The 21,560-nt window shown below is 42.6% G+C and overlaps 1 protein-coding gene across 1 annotated transcript in view; it reads right to left on the reverse strand.

Annotated features, from left to right (window-relative positions):
- Positions 1-21,560, reverse strand: part of MYO10 (myosin X) — a 213,683-nt gene that overhangs the window by 36,253 nt on the left and 155,870 nt on the right. The window contains 1 exon segment of the mRNA XM_082380348.1: positions 88-212. Coding sequence (XP_082236474.1) covers positions 88-212 — 125 coding nt within the window.

Consider the following 21,560-nt stretch of genomic DNA (forward strand, 5'->3'; position numbering starts at 1 on the left):
AAAGAAGAATGCCCAGCGTCACCTTGTGCTAAAATCCTGTCCCCAACCCCTCTGCAAAGAAAGAGGGTCTCTGCAGCTCCGTCTTGCCTTTTGTAAAAATCCTGGAAGGGTCTTCGGACAGCATACCCAGCTTTCCGGATCCTGACCGTCTCCAGCATCCCGGAGTACCGCAGCTGGTTGACCACAACTGCCTGGTCAAACTGGTCGGGCATCTAAAACATGCCAAGAGGTGAGAAGATGACGTTAAGAAGACCGCCCTCCCCCCCATGGTTTTACACACACACATTTTGAACCTACACAAATGTACAGAAAACAAACCCCACCCCACATACCCACAGCCTAGCTGCAACAGCCAGCGCCCGTGTCAATCCGGCCCCCCATCCTTAGCCCACGTACTCCCTGGCCTTGGATTTTTTTTGAAGCAAGTCCCAGATAGTACACTCTCATTTGTAAATATATCAGTATCACTTTTATTTTTTTATTTTTTGGCCGTGCTTTGCGGCATGCGGGATCAGTTCCCTGACCAGGGATGGAAACTGTGCCCCCTGCAGTGGAAGTGTGGACCACTGGATCGCCAGGGAAGTGTTCCAGTATCATTTTTTAAATAGAACCACAACACTATCATATCTTAAAAGATACCAATAATTCATTGATATTAATATCCAGGTTCAAATTTCTGATTACTTTACAAATATCATAAACGGACCACCATTTTTAATGCTACGTTTTCCAAAGAATCTTAAGTGTCATGCAAATATCACTTTATTTACTTTTTAAAATTCAATTTCCAGGCATTTTTTTAGTTGAAAAATGCAGTGACCCAGTGAGGGCTGGGGGAGGGGTTAGGGGCTGGGGAGGAAAAGGAGAGTTTGTACATGGAGAAAACAGACAAAAATGAAAAAAAATTAATTTCCTCAATTTCTAGTCAGATACCCCATTTATCGAGCTCCATGCTATGATCACTAAATAAATTAATCCCAGAACATACAAACAAAAGACAGAGGAAATCAAGCCAAGACTTAACATTCTGAACCATATCCTCTTATCTGTTCAGTTGCCAAACAAACTGGTGTTGCTGACAGGACAATGGTCTTTCAGGGTAAAGCCCAAAAGTATGCCATTTCCCACTCACAGCTTTTTGGGCAGTGATTTGTTTTTTAATCCAAACACCCCATTTCCCTTTAATTAATTCGTATTTTCTTATCTTACACAACTGTGTACAAAATGACTGAAAAATAGTGCCATAGAACACAAGTACATTGTTAAAAAGTGCAAAGACGGTAAGTGGCTTAAATTTGCGAGCCTTAAAAACACAGCCAGTCATTAACACAAAATCAGGCTGAAAGCCATGTTATTCTGTACGCTTTCCAAGCTAGCAAAAAAATAAATCTGAAGAATGCTCTGCAGATCTCCCTTGCAGCGTTTGCTGGAAAAGCTGCCATCATATCCAGCAGGATGACTTGTCTCATATTTAATTTCTCCTACAAACACTGGGGTCAGATGTCTCTACTCAGCAGTATTCTACCGGAGTCTAGCCAATAAATAAGGGCGAATATCCAAAGAACTGGGGCTCACTGGTTTCTGGTCTTAATTATTTCAAATATCCCTAGACGAGAAAGAGTAAAATAAAAGCATGAAAAAATTAGCCTTGATAACTCCTTTACCTTATCTTCGGATTGAAACACAGAGAGAGGCAACTGTTCTGAGGGTATTTGGTTAAAATGCTTCTGTTAGATTTATTTGGGAATATAATCTGAACAGTAGCAATCCACAACGACCAGTAGAGAGCTAATATAAAACAAACACTGAATAAGGCATCAGACTTAGTTAACTTTGTTAATTCATAGAGAAACCTACGAATTTCATATCTAATCATTTGATGCTCAAAGACTTGTTAATTAAAAAAAAAAACTCTCTAAATCTCTCTCAAACTTTCACTGTTCCTGACCCATACTTTTTTCCTTGCTCCTTCTCTTTCAATCTCTACATAATGAAGTCCGTACAATTCCTTAGTTTGGCACTAGTTATTAAAACACTCTGAAAAATATTACTAAAGGGACACCCCATCCAAAAAGTGCAGCCGCACTTACCATCTTTCAGTCCCTCCGAGGAACATTCCACCTTCGGTTTGGCTCTCAGGCCAAAATTCATATGGAAAACAACTGCCACACTGACCTTTTCGCCACAGCTAAAGACACTGAACAATAATGAACACCATTCCTGTGCTTTAAAAAGTGCTCGGTCGCCATGACAACCCCTTCCATTCTCGGGCTAATTAGTGTGGTGTGGTTGTAGGATTTCATACAGCCTGGGGAGGGGAGGGAGGGTGGGAGGGAGCCACCAGGAGTGGTCACTCTTTCCAGGCTCCCATTGTGATTGTGCTTCTGCCCCTTCGCAGAAATTTAACCGGGGGAAGGGGGATCTGTTCGCAGATTGTCGCCCTGGGCAACACACAGGGCAATCACGAGGGGAGTAGACCTGTATTTCCATTGGTGGGTCTCAACTTCCCTTTCTTTCTGGTGAATTTAATGTTCAAAGATGACACAGCTGGAGGGTGGACAAGTCACAGCTCAAAGCATGTGGCCTTTCAAAACGTCACCTAATGCACTCCAGCCAGTCTGTACGGGTAACTCGTTTTCCAGAACTGGAGGTCCTCCCTCCCAAGACTGCCGGCAGTGTCCTAACTGTGAAGTTTGATGGCCGACAGCAAGGGAGGATTTGGGGAAGTAACAGCCATAAACCGGGGCAATTATAGTCCCAGGAGTCTGGTCTTGATCCGTTTACTGAATATAAATGATTAAACACCTACTATGCGCCAAGGTTTTGTGATTCATGCTTGCGGGGGAAACAAAAAGGCGGGGGCTGGATTCTTTTTTGTCTTATATCAAAACCCCTCACCAGAGTAGTACATTCATTACAACTGATGAACCCACATGACACATCCTAATCACCCCAAGTGCATATCTGACGTCAGGGTTCACTCTTGGTGCTGCACATTCTATGGGTTTTGATGACTATGTAATGACATGTGTCCATCATCAGAGCATTGCACAGAGTGTTTTTGCTGCCCTAAAAATCCTGTGCTTCATCTATTCACTTCTACCTCTCCCCAACAGCTGGCAACCACTAATCTTTTTACTGTCTCCACAGCCTTTTTTTTTTTTTTTAAGACTAATGTTTTTAAAGAGTAGTTTTAGGTTCACAGCAAAATTGAGAGGAAGGTACAGAGATTTCCCTTATACCCTCTGACCCTCACTTGCATAGCCTCACAGGGCTGATTGTTTCCAAGGACCCTGAAATTTAGGAGGGTGACAGGTATGCCAAACATCACTACTTATATAGTAGATGGCCTACTATAGAACCGTATTAAAAATTAAAGCTACGTTCCTTGGGAACACGGGACAAAGAAAAGTACTGAGGGGGTATGGGTGTCACGTGAATTTGAACCCAGGTCTGACCCAGAGTTTGGGCTCTCACAACTCCTACTCACTGCTGGAGGGAAAGGGACATTCCACACAGAGAACACAGCACAAACCAAAGCCAAGAGGTGGAAAGAGAACCTGGCATGTTCAGTAGTTCAGTCTGGGATGGAACGGGGAGGTGAGCAGGGACCTGAGCTGTTGGTGGACATGGCACTCAAGTTTGATGCCACTGTTTCCAGGATCAGGAGCTGCCTGCCGGGGGCAGACCTGTGCTGTAGAAGGATCCCCGTGTTGGTGGCAGCAAAACTGGAAACAAGACCAGAGGCATGGCTGGGTCTATTTGTGGGTCCATCATGGGTCCATCATGAAGTGTTAGGCGGCCATTAAAAAATAAGACCAAATTAAAGACGCCCCAGTTAACTCTCAAGCCTTTTTGCAAGGTGAGACAAAGAAGATGCAGAAAAGTATGTATGACAGTCTCACTGCTGTAAAACAATGACCCCATCAAATAAAACACCTGCTCTATGTATGTACATGTGTGTGAATATACACATTTAGATACACAATGTGCAGAAAAGGATAGGAGGAGACATGCCAGGCCGTTATTGAGTGGGGGGCACTACTATGGGTGGTGGGAAGAAGAGACAGCTAAGAAAAAAGGGGGGAAAATGAGACAGCACTGAAAGAAGGAAATAATCACGTATGTACAATATGAAAAAGTTCTATTTGGCTATATATCTTTGAAGACACTTTTTTTTTTACAAAGTAAAAAAAAAAAAAAAATCAGGTACAGAATGGATTGTAGAGGTCCTACTTTGAACAACGTGGACGTAAGAGGCAGAGAAGCAGGGAGATCAGGGGTGAAGCTGCTCTAAGGGAACCTTAAAGTGCAAACAACCCAAATGTCCATCAACTGATGAGGAGACAAACAAAATGGGCTTTCTATCCATAAAACGGAATATTACTGGCCATAAAAAAATGAAGCGCTGCTACCTGCTACAACATGGATGAGCCTTGAGAACATTATACTAAGTGAAAGAAGCCAGTTACGAAACACCACGCGTTACGTGATTCCATTCATGTGAGACGTCCGGGACAGGAAATCTACGGGGACGGAAGGTAGAGTGATGGCTGCTAAGGGCCGGTGGAGGGGATGGGGAGACAGAGGGGGGACAGCCAAGAAGTAGGGCATTTCTTTTTTTTATAAATTTATTTATTTTATTTCTTTATTTTTGGCTGCGTTGGGTCTTCGTTGCTGCGTGGACTTTCTCTAGTTGTGGTGAGCAGGGGGCTACTCTTCGTTGCGGTGCGCGGCCTTCTCATTGCGGTGGCTTGGCTTGTTGCGGAGCACGGGCTCCAGGCGCGCGGGCTTCAGTAGTTGTGGTGCATGGGCTTAGTTGCTCCGCGGCATGTGGGATCTTCCCGGACCAGGGCTCGAACCCGTGTCCCCTGCATTGGCAGGCGGATTCCCAACCACTGTGCCACCAGGGAAGTCCCCTAAGGGGATTTCTTTTTGAGGTAATGAAAATGTTTTAAGTGTCTGTGGTGATGGTTGCACATCTCTGTGCATCTATGAAAAACCATTGAATTGTACACTTCAAATGAGTCAGTTGCATGGTATGTGATTTATAGCTCAATAAAGCTTAGGAAAAAAAGGTATTGTAAAAGCCAGACGGACACGGAGGCATTTAAAATGGACAAAAAGACGGATGCAAGAGAGTTTGTATCCTGGAGACAGGGTTAAATATATTTAGCTTCAGGTAATATAATTCTAAAAAAAAAAAAATTAGAACTTTCTCCTCTACAATCTGAAAAAATAAAATTTCAGAATGCCTAGACAAAACAAATGACTAGTAACAGAGCACGCTAAGCCTCCACAAAAATCAATTACGGGCAAAGCCCAAGCTTCTGCAGCTAAAGACCTAAATAAAGGGCAACAGACGTGCTGGCAAACAGGGACACAGGACAGGGGAGTTTTTACAACAACAAAGAAAAGAAAAAATGCATTTATGTGTTAATGAATATGATTACCCCGAACATTACCTAGCCTTCCATAATTTCAAAAATACTGCATAGAGACAATAAGAAGTGTGACGGTGCACTTGGAAATAGTCACCTGTCCTCGGTAAGAGGACATTCAATCTGCGCTTATTTAATTAAAGAAAATAGAATGAGTTAATTACCTGTGGACCCTTGAAGTTCTAATGCTCTTCAGCATTTGAGGTCTCACAGAAACCAATGGAGAAGCCCTGAGAAGAGTCCAGGGAGAGGGGGTGGGGTGGGAATGCAGCCTGCCACGCAGAGGTCAGGGGGTGCTGGCAGGGGCCAGCCAGGACTGCAGAGAGAAGGAACTGTCCTCTGATGGCCAAAGTCACACACACACTGATTAAGCATTACATCGACTGGAAACCGAGTCAGGGGGTGGTGGGAAATCCAGCTCTGCTGCTGAGGTTAGACCCTCTCCATGCCTCAGAGTCTCCTGAAGAGAAGAGACACCCTGAGGGGAGAGAACAAGCTGGACAAAGACGTATGATTGGCACAGAAGTGACTCTTATTTCACTCTGCTGTCATCCACTGTTAGGTAATATCACTTAACATGGATCTATGAAATCAATTTTTTTTTTAAATCTGGTATCAGGGGAGAAAACTATTCTCTCTAGAAGAAATGACATGTTTAATCTGAGTCTACATTCATAAATCGATGACTATTATAACTCACGGTAACTTACTTACACACCTTGTGCCAAAGAGGAATTAAGGCAAGATAAAATAAACTGAAAATAAATACGGTGATTAAAAGAAAACACACAGTAGAAAATGCATTGTATTACCCTTTTTGCCTTGGCTGACAGGAAGCTCAAAGTTAAGTTTCCTTCTCAATGCTAACTTCTGTTAACCAGGTATTTTATTTTGCCTTAATTTTTGAATCATTTTTCATAGATGTTAACAGATTCTCAATTCCTTTAAGGAGCCTATATTATTTTTATAGTCTAAGATGGCAACCATAAAATATACAATCTTAAAAACATTAATAATTTTGAAAAAGAAGAATTCTATTATTCTAACCTCAAAGATCTACTGATGATTATACACATAGAATTTCAAATGCTTGTTTAGCAGCCTTGCAGGAACCAAGTCCTCTTGTTTGTGCGAGGTACCCACAGCAATCCTTCAACTCATACAGCACTCGAAGGCAGAAACCCGATGGGTGGGTTAGATGAGTAATATTATTGCATTTTGCGGATAAGGAAACTGGAAGTGAGCAAGGCTAAATGACTTGTTCAAACCAGTTAATATTTGCTTAAATCAAACAATTAAAGCTCAAAGAGCTTTGCATTCCTGAAAACTAGTATGTGAATCAAACTTGTTCCGAACCATATTTTTCTACTGACATGTTATAAAACCGGAGGCATATTTCCAGAGGATATAATTCTCAAAGGAGTGAGCTGGAAACTTCTTTAGGGAAAAGATTACAATGAAATCCAGGCAGAGAATGCACCCTATACTGTAGCATTTCCAGGAACACTCGGTCTTTTGGGCACATGGAGACATTTTCTAAAAATTTTAACACTAAGGAGGGGGCGTTAGGGACAACCTGTCAGGTGCTGACCTGGTGTAAATACAGGCGATACAAAAAATCACAACTCTAAGGGCCACAGCAACGCAGAGCAGAAACCGGCTCACTACACTGTGAGTGCAGCCAAATACCTACACACAGAAGTAACTAGTGAACAGAGGAAACCTTTTGGAAAATCAAATAGCGAACTGAGCAAATCCATCTCCGGTCACTGGTCCCATTAACACAGACAACGAGAGGCTGACAACACCGTTACTTTGTGTCTCAGCGTCAGAGGACTGACAGAATTCAAATGTTCCTTGACCCACTTGTGGTTGCAACTCCACCTGCCTCTCCTCCCTGGATACCACCTGTCAAGGACAGGCGCGCGAGAAGAGCCGATACACCACAGTGGACGGAAGAACACACTCAGAACACGCTGAACTCCATCCCGTGGAAGGAGCCCGCAGGTGACAACATATTTAATCATGACTGCTTTTGCTTTAATAATAAATGCAACTTGATAATTCAGGCGGGTGCTTCTGAACACAGGCTACAATTTATTTCCAGAAGGGGGTCCTTCTCTCCCTTTTAAGAAGACAATTTATTCAAAGTCTAAAAACTAGCCACTTGATAGGATCTCAATGTCTTAGAGGTGAGGTAAAAGTAAACATTACTTACTATTTTCATCAATCAAAAGTATTTATTAAGAACCTTCCGTTAACTGAGCAACCAGAGGCAACTGTATGGGATGACCCAGAGCAAACCCAGCCCCTGCACTGACCCGACAAATGCAGGTTTTCTTTGGCTCCAATCTGCTTGGAATGCAATATGGAAGCAAGCCCTGGGCCTGGCGATACGGGTCCTCAGAGCACAGAGTAACCAGATATGGGATCTGAGCATTATGCCAACACTTGTTTTATTGCCCTACCTTAGTAGCCTAATACAAAAATAATTTTTTAAAACTTTCTATCGATAAGATTTACCCCCAACCCAACACTGGTAGATTGTTTCTCAAAGTGAGTGGTATAACATTCTAAAATTAATTAAAATGAAAGAGTTCTACTTTTCTCATTGTGTTTTTTAATGGCTCCTGACTGACTTCCTCTGTGAAATGCTGTAAACTTTATCTACATACATACTAGCTCTGCACTGGAGGGACTTATTACACAGTCCGTATCATGGAGGATTAGTATCCAGCGTCCCAAGAAATGTAAAATAAGTTGATTCTTGGGTAAAACCGTTACATGATTCTTCATCTTGCTATGTAAACATTGTGGAGTGAGAGACACCAGCGTTACAGAGACGATTTAATATATTAGGTATATCTGTATTTGCATTATGATCATGGGATATACCTTTACCCTAATTCAACTTCAAACACAAACAAGCAAACAAATCTTAAGAAGCCTGATAACCCTTCATCAACTTTAAGAATTAAAAATTACATTAGAGTTTACCAAGTCAATTATGTTACACTTATAAGATATCACGCCCAACCTTACACTGAGTGGCGACAAGACTCCTGTCCTCACTCCCTACTAATTAACAAAAAATTAAGACGCAAAGCCCCTCGATCTTTATTTGCTGTCTTTGTTACATCAAATTCTCAGAAGCAGTTAACAAATAGCATAAGTTTATCATGCTTTGAACGGTTTTCAAAAGCATGGTTACTAAAGCAGCAGTATAACTTTCCTGACCTTGAAAAGGAAGTAAACAAAAGCCAATTAAACTAGAGACAAAGGGTCTTTTGTCTCACATCAGTCATTTCTCTCCGGGGCTGTTCAACATTTGACACAGTTGTCGCCACGTGCTAAGTTCCACGTTTTGAGAAAAGAGGCAACTCCATCCCCCTCCCAGGCGAGGAAGGGGAAGCATCATGGTTACGTGACTGGTTAAAGCCTAGGGGGTCAGATTACAGAGCATGGAAATTTCTCACTCACCCAGTACAGCCTTCAAACCGCACCCTTCCCAGACGAGCACCGTTTCAAAGCAAGGAACTTCAAGCTCTGTTATAGGTGGAAACTGTGGTCCTCACCTCAGATCCATGCAAACCCCAACTACTTAATGGGAAGAAAACTTTGAACATAAATAATATACACATGCGTACATGAAACCTTCCTAAGGCATAGCCTTAGCCCCATTATACCCCCTCCCTGTTCATGAATTTACAGCGCACCTCAAATTAAGACAAGGACTTCAATTTCACATTGGAGGCCCCCCCAGTAAGCTCCACTCTACCTCTCCAGTCAATACACCCACACACACCCTCCACGTTTTAGTCAAATTAGAGATAACTCTAGCTGTTTTCTGACTAAAACCTTCACTTCCTGTCTTATCTCGGATGAAGCCAACTTCTCCACCTGAAATGTCCTCCCGTTGTCTCTAACTGTTGAGTTTCATGGATCTTTTAGGGGTTTCTCAAATACTCCCTCCTTAATAAAATTGTTCTGGATGTATCCAACTGGTGCCATCTGTGACCTTGACCATGCTGTTCCTCGTGTCACTTTTTTTTTTTAAATTGAAGTATAGTTGATTTACACTGTTGTGTTAGTTTCAGGTGTATAGCGAAGTACTTCAGTTTTATATATATATATTTACATATATATTTCTTTTTCAGATTCTTTTCTATTATAGGTTATTACTAGACACTGAATATATAGTTCTCTATGTTATACAGTAGGTCCTCGTCATTTATTTTATATATAATAATGTCTATCTGCTAATCCCAAACTCCTAATTCATCCCCCTCCCTTTTCCCCTTTAGTAACCATAAGTTTATTTTCTATGTCTGTGAATCTATTTCTCACAATTTTTTTTATATCCATTAGACATATCCATGTGAACCCTCATAAGAGTATAAATTCCTTTGGGCAGGAGCTGAATCTTATGAATTTCTCACTAAACTGTTGACCACTGGACTCGACACCTCAGATAGGTACCCACTTATCCTACTGTATTGCATAAATGTAAGGGTGGTCCTGTTTACAGCTGTTTCAATGTACTTGTTTGGTGATAACTTAGAAACAATATCAAAAGCACAGTACATGAAAGGAAAAACTGGTAAGTTAGATTTCATTAAAATTAACTTCTCTGTGAAAGACACTGTTAAGACAATGAAAAGACAAGCAATACACTGGGAAAATGTTTGAAAAATACACAGCTGAAAAAGACTGTAATCAAAATACACAAAGAACACTTACAAGTTGACAATACGAAAAAACAACCCAATTTTTAAAAAAGGCAGAAGATCTGATCAGAGACACCATCAAAGAATCTATAGGGATGACTAAGAAGCATATGGAAACACACTCAACATCAGGTATCTCAGGAAACTGCAAATGAAAACAATGACATGCCACTACACACCTATTAGAATGGTAAAATCCAGAAAACTGATTAACCCCGAGTGCTGACAAGGATGTGGAACAACAGGAACCTTAACTCACAGCTGGCTGAATGCAAAATGATGCAGCCAATTTGGAAGACACAGTTTCTTACAAAGCTAGACATAGTCTTAACATATAATCCAGCAATCACACTCCTAGGTACAGCCATTCCTCCGTACCTACAGGGGATGGGATCCAGGACCCCACCCTCCATGGATACCAAAATCCACATATGTTCAAGTCCCTTATATTAAATGGTGTAGTATTTGCATATAACCTATGCACATCCTCCTGTATACTTCATCTCTAGGTTACTTATAATACCTAATACAATGTAAATGCTACCTAGATAGCTATATAAATAAAATGTAACTGCTATGTAAATAGTTGCCAGCATGTGGCAAATTCATGTTTTTCTTTTTGGAACTTTCTGGAATTTATTCTCCTGAATATTTTTGATCTGAACATGGTTGAATTCCCGGATGTGAAACCCTTGGATCAGGAGGGCTGACTGTATTTACCCAACTGAGTTGAACACTTATATTCACACAAAAACATACACATGAATGTTTATAACAGCTTTATTCATAACCATCAAAAGCTGGAAGCAATCATCATGTCCTTCAGTAAGTGAATGGAAAAGAAACTGGGGTACATTCATTCAACTGAATATTATTCAGATTTTTTTTTTTTTTTAAAGCTGTCAAGCCCTCAAAAGACAGAGAGGAACCTTATATACATAGTGCTAAGTGTATGTATGTGATTCCAGTTGCATGATGCTCTGAATAAGGCAAAGCTATAGAGATGGTAGAAAAATGAGTGGTTGCCAGGACCTGGGGGAGGGCTGAATAGATAAAGAAGGGGGAAATTCTAGGTTGGTGAAACTATTCCATATGATACCATAACGGTGGGTATGTGACCTGATACATTTGTCAAAATCTGCAGAACTTTACAGCAAAAGAATGAACCCTGGGGGATCATCCCAGGAAATAACTCAGCTTGTCACAAAAGAATCTAAATGTATTACAAATGTATGAAACAACATCACGGGAAAGACTGGGGGGGGAAAACCTGCAACTAAAGTAGCTTTGGACATGGAGTCTATTCAGTCTAAGACTTAGAGGCAAAAGGAGTCACGATACTGATACCGCTATATGTTTACACTGGAATGGAACAATTAAGTAGATGGATGGTGGAAGAAAACCTTAACGAAACTAATTCTACCCAACTAGAGTTGATTTACTTTCATGAAAACAGCAGCAGAAAAACCCAACTCTAACGCTGGCTTAACCCCAACTCTAAAGCATGCCAGTCACAAGGTCCAAGCAGTCCTCAAAATGTGTTTCTAGAGAACAAGCCGAAAACACAGCTCAATACACACCTATTTTTTCAGTTGTTTATATGACACAACTGGAATGTGTTTCTATGGGAAAGAGTTCAGGTCAAGATGTACTGAAGGCACTTTTCAGCATAGTATTTAATGGGGACAGATGTAAAAGACATTGGGAGATAACAAGTAAAGCCTTGTTTCCTCCCTTATCATTAAATGAAAGAATAATGCATGCAAAGGTGTTTTTTTTTTTTAAATCAAAAATATAGAGAATATATGTAATGATAAACCCACAGCTCTCCTGGAGAAAACCACCCTTGCCAGTTTCCTGTGTTTTCTTCCAGACGTATTCTATGCATGTATAAATGTAGGATTGTGTGTGCATGTATACAGATGCATGCATGCACATACAAACAAATAAATGCAAGCTTCATTTAAAAAAAAAAAAAGCAAAGACATGTTTGGGAAAAAAAGCAAAGACATGTTTGACGTTTTGCTCAGATGCATGCATGCACATACAAATAAATACAAGCTTCATTTAAAAAAAAAAAAGCAAAGACATGTTTGACGTTTTGCTCTGTTTGCCTAAGATCATCCTGGAGAATTCCCTGTGAGGACATACAGATCTCCCGTGTTTTTTCACAGCAGCACACTATGTCATTACCAGAATGTGTCTAATCAGCTCCCTATGGAGGGACATTTAGGTTGGTTCTACCCTTTGCTGTTTTCTATTCAGCTTCTACTGAATGAAAGGAAATAAAGTGGAACCCTGGAGTCCCCACACCAGAAAATTTCCTGTCAACACTTCCATCCCTGGCTCCATCCCGGACCCCCTTTGTTTCATGGTGAATGCAGTCCTGTACCTCTGGTGCCAACGGTTAGGAGCCCCCCACAGAATAGGAAGGTGATCACCCCAGCGTGAAGCTTTCTAACCTCCTCCATCTCCGCCCAACCTCTACCTCTAAGGAAAAGGGGATTACTGAGATGCCTTATATGTGAGACAGGCTCTTGTTCTATGAAAGGATGACACTGCGGACTCCCTGTTTATACTGTGTCGACATCAGTTTGACATTTTAATCAGTCAGAAACTAATGACTGACGAGAAGAATAACCTGCAATTTAATTCTGCCAATTTTCTATTATGTTCCAGCATGTCAGACCATGGAATTTGGGGAGTTTATCTGTCACACTACATAACAAGGTCATTTAATAGTATTTCTAGTCCAAATGGTGGATAGAAACCTAAAGGGATGGGTTATGATAAAAAGTTGTGTCTTTAATAAAAACAGCAGCTACCTATTCATGGAACAGTGACCCATTTCCGCTCTACATGGATCTCTCGTAACCCTTACAGCCACCCTATGAGTTAAATCAGTCCATGATGATCAAATTAAATTTGTGATATAAGGTGAGGAGAGGCAGCCATTTGGGAAATGCTATTAGCTGACATTTGCTCAGCACTGTATAGACCAGATGTCATGTGTTCACCTCTGCCGCCCTGTGAGGTGGGCAGGGTGGCTATCAACATCTGCATTAAACAGGTCCAAAGAATGAGTGATCTGAGCCACATCACACAGCAGTTACCAAGACAGAGGAGCAACGGGTACCCACTTCTTCCAACATCAGAATCTCTGCAGCTTCTGCCAGAGCTTCCCTAGAATGCTGTAACTCCTCTACTTATCCACAAGTTCAAGTCCAAAGAGACCCTGTGTGGGTAGATGCTATGAGCGTCTGTGGGTGGTCGACGTGCTTCTGTTCTGGTGCTCGGATTAGACTGTATTTACGAATCTCTAAGGTGGTGGTGGTAGTAGCAGCAGAACTACTAGTAGTAGTAACAGACTAGTAGCAGCAGAACTACTAGTAGTAGTAACAGACTAGTGGCAGCAGCAGTCATGGCAGCAGTAAGAACGAAGGCTCACATGTACCAAGCACTAAGTGCCACGCAGCACGCTCACTTTGTAATGCTAGCTTTTCTTTAACTTTGGCAACTCTGAGGTGGCGATCATCCTTATTCCCGTTTTACTCATGCGTAACCTGAGGCACAGAGACGTTAATTAACTTATCCAGGGTCACGAAGCTCCCCTGAGACAGAGCCAGGGGAGAGTGAGGGTCAAGCCTGCATGAAAACCACTAGCTACACTGCTCCTCCGCAAGGTGCAAGTTCGGGAGGCGGGGTGGGAAGTTCCTGTAGCTCCAGAGTATTCATTGTTTAACAATGGAGTTTGTTTCCTGATACGTTTGCCCTAAATATTCCTGAATGAAATTCATCACAATAGCTATCTTGGTAGCAGACTTTTAAGCCAAAACAGAAATCAACTTCTGAGGATTAAAACACAAATGAGACAATACATTCAGTTAGAGTCGGGGCTGGCAAAGAACAGCCTTGGAGCCACATCTGGGCTGCCATCTGTTTTGTAAATAAAGTTTTATTGGAATACAGCCATGCATTGTAACTGCTTCCACATGACAGTGGCAAAGCCTAAAATATTTCCCATCTTGTCAATTACAGAAGAAGTTTGCCAACCTGAGCTGGAGAATGAAAGCCAGGGAAATGGCGCACTCAAAATAGTACACACTGAACTGTGTTCCAAAGGTAATTACACACCAGATTTCGAGAAATCAATATGGAAATAAAATAAAAAATATGTCAATAATTTTGAAATTTATTACATGTTGAAATAACATTCCGGATTTGTTGGGCTAAAGACTAATTTCACAAAAATTTCTTTTAAGTGTGGCTATTGGAAAAATTTTAATTACATACATGACACATTTTACTTCTATTTATTAGTGCTGCTCTAATAAATGAGGCTGAACCTCTCCTCTATAAGGACTTGGACAGCTTGATACTATATTCTACTTGCATTTGTTTGAAACTCAGAGCATCTTTGACATAAATGAACTGTCAGACTATTTTAATACATGGCTTAAAGAGAGACAAGTAACACATACTTCTTCTCATTGAAAACATTACCCATCGTTCAAAGGTGAAAACCAACACTCACACAAATAATGTGAAACACAAGAGGAGGCCTCATGAAGAGTTTTCGTGAGGCCAATGTCTCTAAACAAAGAAATGAGACACGAAGAATTTCCATTAGCTTCAAATAAAGTATGAAATATCAACACGACTCTCAAACAGAATGTTAATTTCATTTTCCTAATGAATTTACATTTCGTTTCCAAAGTCACTCCGGAATATTCCCAGGGCATCAAATTTGTTTTATTTTTAACAAGTCATTGAACCCAGCATCTTCAGCACCCAAAAAACAGAGCACCACTGGGGGAAGTTGTAACAAAGTTAGACTGAACAGGCCAGAATGGGGACAAAGACATTGTGATCTTTTCTCCCCCAAACTTGGCAAGTAAATGCTTACAAAGGCTATATGCCTAACAGCTCCCAGTGTTTGGCCCGAGCACCTTAAGTGGGTCCGTGGGACACTTCCTCTTTTGAATCTTAGCTGCCATTGTGCCCACGTCACAAACTTGTTTCCAAACCGCATAAATGTCCTGAAAACCACACGTATTAACATTTGGTCGAGCGCTTCCTTGAGTTACAAGAATACAGGCCTCCTCCATGGCTTCTTTCTTCCATTCTTACGCCTTTCCGGTTTCCTGCCTTTAACAACCGGCCCTGCACCTGCTGCTCTGACCGCCCTTCCTCCCGCTGGCTGTGCATGTCGAATACTGCTCGCTGCTGGGTTTCCTCTCCTCCCCTAAATGCAAGGGAAGCAGGCAGACACCCCCGCTCTGCCTCGCTCTGGGCCATGAATTCCCAGCAAACGCTGCAGGAAGTTCCCGGTCTTCGTGCCTGTGCCTCAGACCCCTCACAGGGATGAGGCCCCCGGGTGCCCTCTGCCACTCACGTGGGGAAGACAGAAAGCAGTGAGTTCCTGCAAAAATGAGACCCCCTGCATCGCCAACAGTGGAGCTGGCGTTTGATTCTCACCACGGAAAAGAAGAGATGGTTTCCTTCCTAAATTAAACTCGCGGAGCAGCAAACAATGGTATCTATTATTTAAATATGGGTGACTCTGTACAAAGGATTTTCGTTACCTTAATTGAATCTGAAAGAACCCTATTAAGGCAAGCGGGCAAGCCAGGAAGATTATTCCACCACATGCATGGAGGAAGTGCATCGGATACAACTTGTGTGCCGTGCCCAAGGTCACGTGACGGGCAGGCACTGGGACCTCTGTCTAGATTCTGGGCTCTTCCTTCTTGTAGGAAAACCAGGTGGGCATGACTCCAAGTGTGGCCTGTGACAGGTGCCAGGCCATGAGGAGATGGACACCGAAAGTGAGAGTAAGCATTTAAGAACTTCTACAGCAAGATGACACGGCCACATCATTTTTGTTCTATTTTTCAAAAGTACCAGTCCGGACTTCCCTGGCGGTCCAGTGGTTGGGATGCCGCACTTCTACGGCAGGGGGCGCGGGTTTGATCCCTGGTGGGGAACTGAGATCCTGCATGCCACGTGGTGTGGTATTAAAAAAAAAAAAAGGCACTAGTCCACAACGAATTGGCAAGAATAAAGAGAAGTTCTCTCTTGCTATATATAATTCGAGAGGTGCTGCTTTAGGAGGTACCAATGTCAATTCTGGGTAATGCTAAGAAATTTCTTGATAATCATGTGTACACAAACCTGCCGTTATTACACTATTATCAAGTTTGCATGAAGTACTAGACTTATTCCCCTTTCTATTGTTTAACATCAAATCAGGCTCAACAGATAAGGAAAGTGTACTTATCTAAATCCTTTCTCAAAACTGTTACAAGCATAAAGTGCCTATTCAGAAAATCTGATATCACATCTCTGTTAAAAAAGTTCTCGGAACTGTACACAAGATAAAATCCAAACATTTGCGGAAAGCATTTCCAGCTTCATCCCCTCCACTCCTCATCTCAAGTTTTACTCTCCAGTGGGGCCCATGAAGCCTCCCTTGTTAATGGAACTCCCACTGTACTCAGGGCAGCTGTCCTGGGAATGAGATCATTCTAAGTCAACTCTGCAAACCCATTCACCTTTGCCAGATATTCACTCTAACTTCCTGTGGAGTGAGGCTCAGCCACAGGCCCCAGGCTGGCCCTAGAACCAAGCAGAGAAGCCAGGACCAGGGAGATGTGAGGCAAATCTACTGAGATTTTTTTTTTGTCTTCTTCCTAATAAAAGGAGAGCCACTCCTTCTGGGCCAGCCCTGATTCCTTTCAGAGGTAATGTTTACTCCAAGAGGCCAAAGCCTTTGTTTGCTTTATTCAGAGATGCATCCCAAGAGTACAACAGATCCTCAAAAACTATCTGTTGAAAGAACTGAATAAGGATGTTCTGTGAGGATGTGATGGTTGCCACTATGGCAGCCATTTTGCAACCTTGTGGAAGGACCAAGGGAATTGCAGATGCAGCGCTGTGAAGCCGTAATATTGTGAAGCCTCTAAACAAATGCTTCTTCTAAAATGTGATCCTTATGTATTTGTATGCTGTGTAGGTCACTGCTGGCCAAGTTATTTTGTGTCTTGTCACTGAAGAGTTGGGGTCTGCCCAAAGGGACATCAAGGGTATTGTGTGTGTGTGTGTGACACACCTGTGTGGTCTCTTGGTAGATGGACGAGGTCCTGTGGAGGAAGGGAAGGATCACCCCTAGGAAGGAGGGGACGCCAGCGAGGAACAGGCTTAGACTCCAGAGAGATCAAGATCCATGGTGAAAACGCGAGGCTGAAGTATGGCTTGATACTCTATAGTGGTTAATACCGTCAGCCGCAAAAACACTCCGAAGGCAAATGAGCAACGGAGCAGAGGTCAGCAGTGGCGACGTGAGCTGGTGTGTTATGTCAAAGCCAGACAGACATCCCAGGGTTGTGGTCCAGTTCAGATCTAGGTCAGGGAAGACAGAATGCATGGACCCAGGTTCCATGGCCACGGTGAGAACCGCTAGGTGGTGGCCTCACTGGAAGCAGCCAAATAGGCAGGAGGCCTGGGACAGGGTGGTGTCAGGAAGGTGGTTCTCAAAGTGCAGCGAAGACCTGACAAAGTGGGGGAGGGTGGACGCTGCGGAGGAGGAGGAGGAGGGCGGGCGAGCTGCCTAAGAACAGATGTCCTCAGCGCCCCGGCTGGTTCGCGAGGTGAGGTCATGGGCAGGAGTGGGAAGGCTGACATCACGCTAGGGGTGTGGGAAGGCTTCGAGGGAGGGAGGCGAGAGCAGGGAGGTCTCCTCCTCCGAGGCTGGCGCAAACGTGCCCTAGAAGCTGCGGGAACGCTTTTCTCAAGAGTGTCCAGCAAACCGTGGAATCGGAGAAAGAGGGGACAAGAGCGTCACCCAAGATGAGGCCGTCCACCTGGAGGGAGGCGAGGTCAGCGAGCCACGGCACCTTACAGACGCCCCAAGTTCATCACCAAATGGCTCACGCCTCCTCCCAGACCTGGGACGCTGTTTTGTGTCCGGGCTCACCTTGTGATCATTCGAAGCTGGACCTGTGATGATGGTTTGAGCACTCTTTAAAATATGTGTGCCCACCAATGAATCCAACGGAGGCAAGAAGATAATGAAATCCCAATGCAGGTTCACGATCAAGAGAAACTAAGGGACTGAGGTCTACGTGAAGAAAAGCAACATGTTCACTCAAGGAGGGAGTAAAAATAATGGACGGATGAGATGGCAGGTTGGAGGGCAAATTTAAATTCTGAATAGGTCACATACATGTAAAATTAGGGGTTCGTAGATCAAGATTTAAAAAAAAAAAAGGATCATCCTGAGAGTCAGTTAATATGTGTTGAAAGATAACCTCAGAAAAACACAGAGACAAAGTGGGGAGGGAGGGAAGGACTAAACATTTGTCCTAAATCAGACCACAAACCGTGGTAAAGCCAACAGAAGGTCCAAACCTTAGCATAAACCCCATCTGGACATCCTCACAGGGCAGCCTCCCTCTTGGGTATAATCTGTTGCCATTTTCTCTAAGGAATGTAATTAAACCCTTTTTATCTTGCTAAACTAGACTTGAGTCTCTCTCTATTCACTGCTGTTCTATTTCTACTTCTCCATCCACCATACTGAACAGGTCACAGTCTCCTTTTATTCAGACTCGCTGTGAAAAACCATGCTGAGAAATACAAATTAGGGAGGCAGCTGTCGCTCTTCGTAGATGTTGGCAAGGAGGCTCAAATCAGTCATGAAAACGCTAAAATAGCTGTGAAGCTTACCCAGTCGTTTATACAATCACCAAGGTCATGTCGATGTGATACGGATGCTAAGGAAGAAAGTGTACAGCAGGGGATGAGGAGGAAAGAGAGAGAGGATGGTGTCCAGTAGCCAGACATTCACCAACGTCCAGGAAAACGTGTCAAACTGAGAGCTGTAATACTCGGCCAGAGTTATTACTTTTACAATGCTACATCAGTAGGTACTAAGACATGCCATCATGGTAGCATAACTCAGCGTACAGATAATAATCAGAAGCACATACTTGTAAGGTTTCTTGCTTGAAGGTATTTGAACTTCCGAGACAAAAAAACTTCTGATCCACTGGAAACCAGAGGTCATTCACCATACTTAGTTCCAAAAAAAAAAACTGTTCTTTTTAAAAACTTAGGATGCAGAGAAAAACAATGGTTTTTAGAGGCAAATAAATAAAAAGCCATATTGGGACCAAAGAGTTTGAACTGTCATAAAAAGTAGGAAAATAAAAATAGCACCTCGGAAAAATCTGAGCCTAAACCCAGAAATGTCAAATATTAGAAAAAATATGATTTCACCAGATTCATGTTAGTTGAGAGCTGGAAGGAGTTTGAGAAATCACCCCATCTCACCACCCCATTTATACAGGAAGAAACTGAGCAGAAGCTACCAGTCTACGTTTGCTTAAAAGAATTCACTAAGGAAAGAGCCACCTCTTTGATAATGGATGTAGCTGATTTATAAATATTCATCAATACAGGCTGGGCTATCAGAAAAAAAATCAAATGGAGAACTTTACTTGAAAAGTGTTCCACGCGGTCTTCTCTGAGAGAAGTGGCATCGTATTGGCATGTCCTTGGTAAATTCTACTTTCCCAAAGGAAAATGAGGGCCTGGTGAGAAGGGGACATGGGGAGCGCAGCTTCCTAGGAGTCCTTTCTCTTGCTTATTCATGTATTAAAGTGGTTGTCTGCAAGTCAATAATGGGAAATTAGCCAGCCTTAGACACAGCCAATATCTGTTAAGTATAAATTAGGAACGCCACAAAATATTCCGCTGAGCAGTTGGAAGTTGCTAGGAAACGGGAGGTCAGGCGATGCCCAAAGGCCAGGTTATTCCCATCCCTGGGGCCTGGACAGGACTGGTTCATGCTGGAGTCCCAGCACTGCAGAGCCAGACCATAGGCTTCTGAATCATGTGACTCAAGATACTTAAATCTGGATGCCCCTCTTGGCCTTCTACTTGGGGAAAGGACCCAATGAAAAATCCAAGGAAGACACAGGAAACAGAAAACATACATATGACAATAATACACTCTTTCTCCTCATCCGTCTTTAGAATAACATTATTTCCTGCACATCCTTCAGTAATCCAATTTACTTATTAACCCTTACCATGTTTCCCATTCTTAGATTTAAAGCATACTTTTCAGGGTTCTGATAATACTTTTTCCATGAATTTGTTTTTAAACACATCTACCCCCAAATGGATGCATATGCTTCATAAATTCTATTGGAGGATGTGGTGCTGAGTCAGTAAGTGGTGAATAAGTTCAAGAAGAAACGAACGCCTCTTTATGTCGGGACCGTCACAGTCACGGCCCCTAATGGAAGGGCCACACCAACGCACATACGCTGCCTCTTTCCAGAGCGACAAATATGTTCATTATTATTTATCAGCCACCGCGACCATCAGTGGCCAGTGTGTGCCAGAGTCTGAGCTAGAAGCTTTACAGACATGATCACAGTTAACCTTGTAACCACGCTAAAAATGGGTGACTTCTGTCCTCACTCCGTCAATAAGCAAACTTGAGTTGCTAGACCAATGTCACGTGGCCGGCGAATGACAGCGAGTCCAGCATTTCCTGTAAGACTTCACTCAGTCCACCACGATACGCAGCCTCCTGACGCATCTTCGCTCATCATTTTAATCCAGAAATGGTGAAAGATTAACCTGTTTTATCAATCTGTTTACTCTATAGTGTCTGAAGGACAGATTGCCTTATTCGCTAACAAACAGCAATACAACAATCAACTTGTCCTTTGAGAACTATGAAACCTTATGCCATTAGCTTTGGAATATGTAGAAAAACAAGCCCAGGTTAAATGACTGCTACAGAGTCACTGGGCTGGTTGGGATTAGGTCCGCATTAGAGGTTAAATTCTGTGCTTTAGGCCACAAAACCATGGGACCAGGCCAGGTGCGATCAGTGTTGTTTAGAAACACTACTATGATACATTGTACGCTGGTGAATGCTCTCAAAAGTCCTCCTGGGTCTGTCTCCACCTTTCTCCCCCATCAATGTTTTGGCATCGTCAACTATGATCCGAGGCCAGTCCGTGATTTATTAACTGAAACGGAAATGATTTAGACATGACCTATTCATCAGTTCATTTCTTCCTATATTTTTCCACCCAACCCCTGAATACAGTTAATATTCAACCAAAGAGTGTTGCTTCATCTATCCCTACACGTCAGCGAGGTCTATTCGTCTCTCCCTACACCCTCTCTCGGCTCTGCATCCTTGGCAGTTTACAGTCTCCAACAGAGTGCAGTCCGGGTTTTAGGCTAGTTTACCAAAGCAGAACCAAGAACAGAAAAGCCTGAGTACCCAAGCCAGTTGCTAAAGGCCCTTCGAATAGTCCCAAACTGCTTTCTCAATCGTTTAAATACTTTATACCAACATGTTGTA

This window comes from Balaenoptera borealis (assembly GCF_965194805.1).
Source record: "Balaenoptera borealis genome assembly, chromosome: 2".
Taxonomy (NCBI): Eukaryota; Metazoa; Chordata; class Mammalia; order Artiodactyla; family Balaenopteridae; genus Balaenoptera; species Balaenoptera borealis.